The sequence below is a fragment of the Sinocyclocheilus grahami genome, unplaced genomic scaffold (genome assembly GCF_001515645.1).
Source record: "Sinocyclocheilus grahami isolate Dianchi unplaced genomic scaffold, SAMN03320097.WGS_v1.1 scaffold587.1, whole genome shotgun sequence".
Lineage (NCBI taxonomy): Eukaryota > Metazoa > Chordata > Actinopteri > Cypriniformes > Cyprinidae > Sinocyclocheilus > Sinocyclocheilus grahami.
The window spans coordinates 649215-659864 of NW_015505766.1; the positions used below are offsets into that span (position 1 = coordinate 649215).

General features: G+C 35.1%; 1 protein-coding gene across 6 annotated transcripts in view; it reads right to left on the reverse strand.

Moving 5' to 3' along the window:
- Nucleotides 1-10297, reverse strand: part of LOC107557017 (mitotic checkpoint serine/threonine-protein kinase BUB1 beta-like) — a 21667-nt gene extending 11370 nt beyond the window's left edge. For all 6 annotated transcript variants that reach the window (XM_016240310.1, XM_016240306.1, XM_016240308.1 and 3 more), the window contains exons 1-7: nt 10163-10297; nt 6088-6167; nt 3534-3715; nt 2452-2555; nt 2112-2239; nt 1973-2010; nt 375-450 (exon numbers count right to left, since the gene is read on the reverse strand). In XM_016240310.1, the coding sequence (XP_016095796.1) occupies nt 375-450; nt 1973-2010; nt 2112-2239; nt 2452-2555; nt 3534-3715; nt 6088-6152 (593 nt within the window). In that variant the 5' untranslated portion in view covers nt 6153-6167; nt 10163-10297. The remainder of the gene's footprint in view (nt 1-374; nt 451-1972; nt 2011-2111; nt 2240-2451; nt 2556-3533; nt 3716-6087; nt 6168-10162) is intronic.
- Nucleotides 10298-10650: the final 353 nt, after the last annotated feature.

The window sequence follows — 10650 nt, forward strand, 5'->3', positions numbered from 1 at the left end:
GAGGAAAAAGTGAAAGAAAGAAAGAAAACGAACAAAAAAAGAGAATGAAAAAGAACGATAGATAACAAAAGGAAGGAGGAAAGAAACAAACAAAAAGAAAGAAAGACAGAATAAAAGGAAAGAAAGGGAACAAACAAACGATAAAGAACGAACAAAAAGAGAACAAATGAAAGAGTGAAAGGTGGAATGAAAGAAAGAAAGGAGGAAAGAATGAATGAAAGAAAAAGAAAGGAGGAAAGAAAACAAGTGAAAGAAAAAGACTAAAAGAACAAAAAATAATGAATGAAACCAAGAAAGAGAAAGAATGGAAGGAGGAAAAAGAAAGAACAACAGAATTAAACTAACAAAAAAAAAAGCAATCGAGTGTCTCTTACGTTTTATTTGTCAATGTATTCTCATCAAAAACACTGAAAGGTTTTGCTGTTTTCTGCAGTTTAGCGTCGCTTCCATCTGAAACGCACAAACATCACAATCATCACAAACAAACACAAACATCACAATCTTTACAAACACTCACAAACATCACAATCATCAAATAATAACAAACACATCACAATCATCAAATAATAACAAACACATCACAATCATCAAATAATCACAAACACAACACAATCATAAAATAATAACAAACACATCACAATCATCAAACAATCACAAACATCAAATAATAACAAACACATCACAAACATCACAATCACAAACATCAAATAATCACAAACATCACAATCACAATATTTACAATCACAAACATCACAATCAATCACAAACATCACAATCACAATCAATCACAAACATCACAATCAATCATCACAAACAATCACAATCAAACAATTACAATCATCACAATCACCACAAACACAAACATCACAATACTTACAATCACAATCACCACAAACAATCACAATCAATCACAAACATCACAATCACCACAAACAATCACAAACATCACAATATTTACAATCACAATCATCACAAACACAATCAATCACAAACATCACAATCATCACAAACACAATCCATCACAAACAATCACAATCATCAAATAATTAACACATCACAATAAATCACAAACATCACAATCAATCACAAACATCACAATCAATCACAAACATCACCACAATCACAAACATCACCACAATCACAAACATCACCACAATCACAAACATCACAAACAATCAATCATCACAATACTTACAATCACAATCATCACAAACAATCACAATCACAAACATCACAATTTTTACAATCACAATCATCACAAACCCAATCAATCACCGCAAACAATAACAAACATCACAATCATCAAATAATTAACACATCACAATAATCACAAACATTACAATCTTTACAAACATCACAATCAATCACAAACATCACCACCAATCACAAACATCACAATCTTTACAATCACAAACATCACAATCTTTACAATCACAAACATCACAATCTTTACAATCACAATCACCACAAACAATCAATCATCACAAACAATCAATCACCACAAACAATCAATCATCACAATCAATCACAATCAATCATCCCAAACATCACAATCCCAAAGTCAAAATCATCACAAACAATGAAAATCATCACAATCAGTCAAAATCACCACAATCAAAATCATCCCAAACAATCAGTCAAAATCAATCAAAATCATCACAAACAATCAAAATCATCACAAGCAGTCAAAATCATCACAAGCAGTCAAAATCATCACAAGCAGTCAAAATCATCACAATCAGTCAAAATCATCACAATCACCACAAGCAATCACAATCACCACAAGCAATCAAAATCATCACAAACAATCACAATCAATCACATGCATGTGGTTTATTTCACCATAGTAAGAACTGCAAAACTATTCACTTCATGCAATATCAGTGGCTACACTCAGACGAGTTTTTATTAATCAAATTAATGCCTAATAAATGACTATTACAGGTGTAACTGGGGAAAAACAACAACTCACTGTGATTCATGTCATCCTCTCGCCTCACTGAACTTTTACTGAATGAAAGGAGAGAAAAAACATGCAAAAAGAAGTGAAAATGTTCAATGCAAACACCTTAATCTAATCCAAGACAAGCGCTGTCTATTGCAGAACTGACCTGCTCACCACACAGCCTTCCTCCTGCTCACTGTATATGCTGAACGGAGCCGATTTCACCACAGCAGCGGCAGATTCACATGAACCTGAAGATTTCTGGAAGGAAGAACTGGCCTCCTCATGAACAATCTAGCCAAACGAATAAACGCACACTGTTAAAACAAGAACCTGATGTCAATATTTGATGATGGTTGTGTCTGGAAGTTCATTTTAAATATCCAAAACATGCTTTTAAAGGTATAGTTTACCAAAAAATTGCTGGAGACAATTTCGGTCTTCATTTGCTCACCCTCATGTCTCTGAATCACAACCTCAGACATCGAGTATAACGGATGACGTACCTGCTGTTTCTCTGCTGTGCCGTTTCTTTGCTGAATGAGTCTCTTTTTCTGCTCAATCTGAAGCTGCAGGTCCTGCTTTAGTTTGTTCAGGTGCGAGGCCTTTTCTGTACATTCACAAAGTCATGAAAAACTAATTTAAATGGCTATATGGTCTGATCCAGGATTATTAATATTAACTAAAACTACAACCATAACAAATTGTTACTTGAAATAAAATAAATGTTAAATTAAATATATATATTTTTTAATATGGCTGGACGATATGGCCAAAATTTATATCACAATATATTTCTTAATTTCGGTCGATACGATATAATTCCAATATCGATATGAACACTATTAATCTGAAATAGAAATCTTTTGTAACATTATAAATGCCTTTATCATCACTTTTGATCAATTTTAAGCATCCTTGCTAAATAAAAGTATTAATTTCTATAATTTCTTTCCCAAAAAAAATAATAAAAATTATACTGACTCCAAGCTTTTGAATGGAATAGTGTATATTACAAAAGCTTTTTATTTCAGATAAATGCTGATCTTTGGATCTTTCTATTCATCAAAGAATCCTGAAAAAAAGTGTGCTCAATGGTTTTAAATATTGATAATATTAAAAAATGTTTATCAGCATATTATACTGATTTCTGAAGATCATGTGGCACTGAAGACTGGAGTAATGATGCTGGAAATACAGCTGCGCATCACAGAAATACATTACACTTTAAAATCTATTCAAATAAAAAGCAATTTTAAATAGTAAAAATATTTCAACATTTTACTGTTTTTGCTGTACTTTGGATCTCACATTTTCATTGATACTACAATACTAGTCTTTTAACATCTTAAGCAAAAATATGCAAGATAAGACCAAGACAGCATTATTTTAGTTTAGAGAGATATGAATATAGTCTTTTATTAATATTTAGAATTGTATTTTTATTTATTTAAATAAATTTTTTCTTTTGATTTTAAGTTTTAGTAATTTGGTTGTGTTTTCATCATTTTTTATTTATTTATTTTTTTAAATATATGTCTATATAGTTTTTATTCATTTGTTTTAATTTTAGCTCTATCAAACATACCGCTCAATGCTTTGTAGTAGCGCTGCGCTCGGAGCTCTTCCAGACTGAACTCTGCATCTCCCTGATACACCTGATCTTTACAGTACATGATCTGCACGTCACCCTCCTGCTGGGACGCGAGTTCCTCCGGAGCCTGGCTCCTCTGGGACGGGGCCGCAGTCTCCAGTGGGATGCCTGGAGTGCTTCGGTGGATGGCAAAATGTCACAATTACAAAACATGAGGAGAACAAATTAAATAGTCACAGACCAATATATGGAATGATATTTGGCCATTAAGAGCCAATAGGCGTGTCCATTTGGCCCATTAAAGGGATAGTTCACCCAAAAATGTAGCAAGCGTAGCGTAAGGTCCGGTGAGAATACGCTCGTCTCGCGAGAACCAAGTTTTGTTTACAGGAGCAAAGGAAACAAAGTTTCCTTACTTTAGCAAAAGAAAACCAGTCTCCTCTTGGCTTATATAGAAATCCTCCAAAATATTTCTTTACAAATCCTCGTTTTGTGCTTCTAATTAGTGACCGGTGTTTTGTTTTGCTCTCTCCGCTGCGCTTCTGCATTCGGCACTTCTCACCGGAGCTTACGCTACATCCTACGTCATCCGCCGGAATGAACGCGCGTACGACAATTAGCGGAAGCTAGAGATTACGGTTTACAAAGTTTTAAATATGGATTTATTTCTTACAAAAACGCAACGATTTGCTTCAGGAGGCCTTTATTCAGCCCCGGAGCCGTGTGGGACACTTTTTATGATGGATGGATGCGCTTTATTGGACTTCTTTTGGACTATAATATCCATTCACTGCCATTATAAAGCTTGGAAGAGCCCGGATATTTTTTTTTATATATACACCTAGGATGGCTTGAGGGTGAGTAAATTATGGGGTAATTTTCATTTTTGGGTGAACTATCCCTTTAGTACTAGTTATATCCCAGCTAACCAAAATTTGTTCTAAAAGCATTTTCCCATTACGTTATGAAAACGTTATTTCTGAATGTTCTCTGAAAGTTCAAAACGCCCAGTTATATAATGTTTTTAAAAATGTATTTTTTGAGGTATGCAAACGTTAAAGGGATAGTTTCCCCCAAAAATGCTAATTCTGTCATCATTTACTCACCCTCAAGTCGTTCCAAACCTGTATAAGTTTCTTTCTTCTGCTAAACACAAAAGCTGATATTTTGAAGAATGTTGGTAACCAAATATCTGACGGTAGCCATTGACTTCCATAGTATGGGAAAAATACTATGGTAGCCAATAGGGCCTTTCGCACCGCTTTAGTTCCAGTACTGGGACGATTTTGTGTAAACTATTTCCCAGTACTATTTAAAGGGTTGCATTCGCACCGAGAGTGTGTACTAAGAAGTAACGTAAGCCGGTCGACAGCGACGTCATTTGTGCGTGGCGTTCAACAACAGAAACAAAGAAGAACAACATTAACAACAGGAGGATGGAGGACGCTGTGATCGGAGCTGTGTGTTTGTTGTGTCTCGCGGGTTTCACAATAATGGACATGGAAAGTCGACGTATGCGTAAAGCGATTGAAAGAACGGAAAGGAGGACTAAGAATCTCCAACGACAACTGGCAGTGCTACATTTGCTGCAAGTGCCTGCACTTCAGCGTCCGTCCATCTATTGCTGTTCTCCATACTTGCGAAATAAGTTGACACAGTGTTTACAGTATGTTTACACGGCATTTTAAATCATGGCGGGTGAGGGCGTTTTCATACACGTTTGGCCAATCAATGTCTACTTACGTCACGATTAGTACCAGTTGTGCTGGTTAGACCCTGCTCCGGAGTAGGAGCTAATTTGGTTCTTGAAAAAGGCAGTCCGGTACTAAAAATGCTCCCAGTTCCGGCGGTGCGAACACGCCGAAAAGTGGGTAGTTCCACAATTAGTTCTGGCACTATGAAAAGGTTCCCGCGGTGCGAAAGGCCCTAATGGCTACCATCAACTCATTTTTGGGTGAACTATCCCTTTAAGGGAACATTCCATTTTATCATTTTAGAAAAATTGTGGGAACATTAGTTTTGTACGTTCTCTGAACGTTCTGAAACAAGTAATAACACTTAAAAAAAAAAGATATACTAACGTCCAACTAAATATGGAAAACAAGTTTCATGAACAATGTTCAAATTGTTTTTGTGCTAACATTGAAAACATTATTAAATACCAGAGAACTCTAAACGAACATTCTACGAACGTTACTCAAATAACTTTGAGAGAACGTTGCAGGAATGTTACCCGAAGGTTCTCTGTTAGCTGGAATGTCAGTTCCAATGTAGCCAGATTTTCCAGAGCTGTAATCTAGCTAGCAGTCAATGGATAATATTTGCAAATAGGGGTGCTCAAATTAGGGAGACATGTACAAAATTAGTTAGATATTTAACAGAATTAAATAGTATTTACACTACACTTATTCTTTAACTTCATTATAGCCTTATGTTTGGTTTAGACCAGTTTGAATTATACAAACGTAGAGTTAAGACGACACTTTAAAAGTCATTTGCAACAATAAAAACATAACGGTATTGATGAGATTTAGCATTAATTTCTTACCTCCAAACGTGAGGCGACAGTTCATCCATCTTCAAGCAATTCGATTTTTCAAACCCTAAAGCCATCCTGAGCGATGTTACCTGTGATTTAATCCAAGGGTGTAGAGTTTAGTAGAGATGCTACGACAAGTCCTCACCAATATCCAGAGACCATATCCTAAATTGTCCCTATAGCAACAATTTTGATCAAATAATTAAATATATGAATATGTAAGTGCATCTGAAATCAGCTGAATGATAACGTTCACCCTCTTTAACTTTGTTGCTCTTCTGTTTGCTCTTTTTACATTGAGTAGTTAGCGGTTAAATGTTCATAGATTTGTGTTAAATGTTATCAAAAGAATCATTTGAATCAGATCGGGACTTCGGTGCGCGTCTCGCAAATCATTTTTTGTGATTTTTTTTATTAAACAGTACAAAACATCAAATCATTAAGGCAGTTGGCTTACAGTTTTTAAAAACAAAAAATAAAGAATACACAAATCCCTTAATCCACCACGGTTTTGCTATAATATAAGTGTAGTACCCATGTTTTTTGTGAGATTTAAGACAAATTATGCTGCACATTTCTTTGTGAAATTGAAATATAACGCTTTAATAATATACTAATATAGCACTCGCATATCATTGCTCTTGTGTTGGTTTTGATCGCTTCTGTTGTCCTCATTTGTTAGTCGCTTTGGATAAAAGCGTCTGCTAAATTACAAAATTTAAATATAATGTAAATGTAAATAACAAAACTAAATTGAAATTTTAAAACAAGCCCCAAATCAAATAAATAAGTAACACAAATAAAATAAATCTCTTCATACAAACAAACTAAGGCTTTGTCTTGTGCTCTTAACATTTAAAATGAGAGGCAACTAGGGCTGGACGATACGGCCAAAATTTATATCACGATATATTTCTTAATTTCGGTCGATACGATATAATTCCGATATCGATATGAACACTATTAAAAAAGCCTAGGCCAAGAACGGCCACGACAGATGTCTGTAACTACAAACTTATGAAAAATTAATTTGCCAACTCTATGAAACCTACTCCTATAAAACTATATAATATTTTAGGAAAACAATGGCGCAAATAAATAAATGTTCACCTTTTATTGGTATTTAGCCTTCATACAAACAAGAAATGTGAAATCACTGTCAAATAAATCTCAGACTCTCCTTATTAATATTAATATTTTTTTACTTCAAACTATAGGCTAACATACCAGTCAAAAGTTGTTGAACAGTAAGATTTTTAATGTTTTTTAAAGAATTTTCTGCTGCTCAGCAAGCCTGCATTTATTTGATCCAAAATACAGCAAAACGGTAACATTTTGAAATATTTTTACTATTTAAAATAACTGTTTTCTATGTGAAAATATAATTTATTCCTGTGATTTCAAAGCAGAGCTTTAGCAGCATTACTCCAGTCACATGATCCTTCAGAATACATGCAACACGAGCAGTTTATAAACTAAATTAGATTGCATAATTTCGAAATTTGAAGCAAAAACAGAATGGTTTGACTTCAGTTTTGTGAAGCTATAAATAAAAATATCTGCATGAAACCGAAACAGCCGACGAGCTGAACGAAACGCAGATTCACTCTCCGCCAGCAGGTGGCGCTTAAAGCCTTTCCTGGTTTCGGCTGTAAACAAAGCAGCGCTGCGCTTATGAACTTTAATATGCATTATACAGAGGCAAGAGGAAAAGAAAAATTACCATCTAAACTTTTCTAAAGACAGTGCGTTCCCCTCAGACATGCATTCATATAAACTCTTACCTCTAAATGATTCGCGATTTGTTAAGCATCTCAACCGATTTGAATCGTCACATATTTTAATCGATTTTCAACCGGCTCGCGGTTAATCGTTACATCCCTAATAGTCACCATGTTTGTTTGTTTTTTAGCAAACCATGGTTAATTTGGGATGTATTCCCAGGTAAAAAAATAATAATAATAATAATGAAAACTTAAAGGGACAGTTCACCCAAAAATGACCCCATGATTTGCTCACCCTCAAGCCATCTTAGGTGTATATGACTTTCAGACGAATACAACTGGAGTTATATTAAAAAATGTCCTGGCTCTTCCAAGCTTTATAATAGCAGTGAATGGGTGGTGATATTCAATAGTCCAATAAACTGCGTCCATCCATCATAAAAAGTGCTCTACACGGCTACGGAGGGGGTTAATAAAGGCCTCCTGAAGCAAATCTCCTTTACTCCTGTAAACAAAGCTTGGTTCTCGCGAGACTTAGCATATTCTCACCGGACATTACGCTACGCTTATGTGCTACGCCATCCACCAGAACGCCACTCTCTCGTGTACACGCGCGTACGACAGTTGGCGGAAACTAGAGATTACGTTTATGGTTTTAAATCAGGATATTTTTCTTACAAAAGTGCATTGGCTTGCTTCAGGAGGCCTTTATTAACCCCTCAGAGCCGTGTGGAGCACTTTTTATGATGGATGGACGCAGTTTTTTGGACTTCTATTTAGGGGTGTGCGATAAATATCGTCTGCGATAATATCGTAATTGTTGTTTTAACGATGTGCGATTTGACATTATCGAGTATTTAGCAAAAACCATTCAAAACATAGTGTGTGTTCTTTCACTGCGTGATTAAAATGCATTTAGAAAGATCACAAATTCAAGACGTGACGGCAGAACATTTATATATTTATACCACTTCATATAGCTATTCAATTTCACACGAAGAGTGCCGTTTTCTCCAAAAATGACCGTGATTACAAATGTGACATTGAATTCAATAAACAATAAGTTATTTAAGAGACTTACGTTTTAAACACCATATTGCTTGTTTTTGCACTATTTATTATTTTTGCTCAAAAATCATCCCGAATACAGCCACAGCTCTGTTTTGTGTCTCTGAGCAACACGACGGTGTCTCGTTCCTGAATGAATCACTCGTTTAAATGATTCGGTTCAATCGCAGCGACTCGCTTATTAACAGTGCTTTGCTGCCACCTGCTGGCGGCTTTAATTTCACATTCCGGCTTTTACTTTCTTTGCTTTTTTCACGTTTTAAATCATTTCAAATATCAGTATTCAATGTTTTATGTTTAATATATCAAAACATTATTTATGCATTTGTAATTGCAGGTTAAATGCATTCATGTCTTGCATTAAACAAAATACATGTGTGTAAATGCATCTAAATGCAGCTTCAGATGCAGTTTCTGTGTTGATTTAATTTGCTCGCTAACAGCCCGAATGTCTTATTATTCTAATTCGCTGATTAAACGTAAGAATTTGACTCAAAAGATAATGAAAACTTTTCGAAAAAATGGCTTTGTAAAGGTAAAAATGCCCATAAAATGCTAAAATCAGTTTAAACTTATTGGAAAAGATTAATTTCTATCAGTATGAACTGACCACCACACAGAATATGAAGAATATTAAAAACATTAGGAGTCAGCTGTCTTCTGCAGTGCTTAAGATACCAGCACAATAACACACTCAGCAAAATATACTCTAGTTATCGATAAAATCCCAGAAAATATAGAGATATAATTGTGTCAATATCGCACACCCCTACGAAGGGACTATTGAATCTCAACACCCATTCACTGCCATTATAAAGCTTGGAAGAGCCAGGACATTATTTAATATAACTCCGATTGTATTCATCTGAAGGAAGAAAGGCATATACATCTAGGATGGCTTGAGGGTGAGTAAATCATGAGGACATTTTCATTTTTGGGTGAACTGTCCCTTTAAGAGGACACACAGAGAGAGGATAAACACAGTTTCCATGCAAGCTACTCCTCTAGATCACGTCTGAATACAGAAAAGAGACAGATTTTTGTTTATTTCTGTGAAATTTAGCTAGCAGGAAACACAAATTAAGTTATATTCTCTTTCGAGTAGTCAAATAACCCAGAGAAAACATCTTTAAAACAGAAAGTAAAGTCACTTACCAAATGAGATTAACGTTAGATGAGCATTAGCCAAATCAATATTAATAATCAAGTTGTTTGCAAAACATGTTCAAACCGCCAAAACATTATATTTGCGCCTGGTATACATGTGCAAGTTGTAAAAATCACGACTATACCTCCGAAAGTCATCAAATAGTCCTGTTTCGTCGCAGTCCGCTTGAATAATATATCCGAAATGTTGCTTGCTAACAGCAGCGTTGTTGCGCGAGTGCAGGTTTGAGTTCAAATCTTACCACGTGACTATGACGTACGAACTTACGTTCCTCGGTACGTCACATAATGAGCTCATTATGTTTTTTTTTTGTATATTAGATGTCTTAGATTTAAATGAGATATTTCATTAAAAAAAAAAAAAGTAAACATAGTTACGTCTGGATGGACTTGGGATAAACCTCTCTCTCTCTCTCTCTCTCTCTCTCTCTCTATATATGTACTGTATATATAAAGTGAATACACAATTACAAAAATTTTAATTTGTCTCTGTGTGTGTGTGAGAGAGAGAGTATGTGTGTGTGTGTGTGTGTGTGTGTGTGTGAGAGAGTGAGTGTGTCTGTGTCTGTGTCTGTGTGTGTGTGTGTGTGTGTGTGTGTGTGTGTGTCTGTCT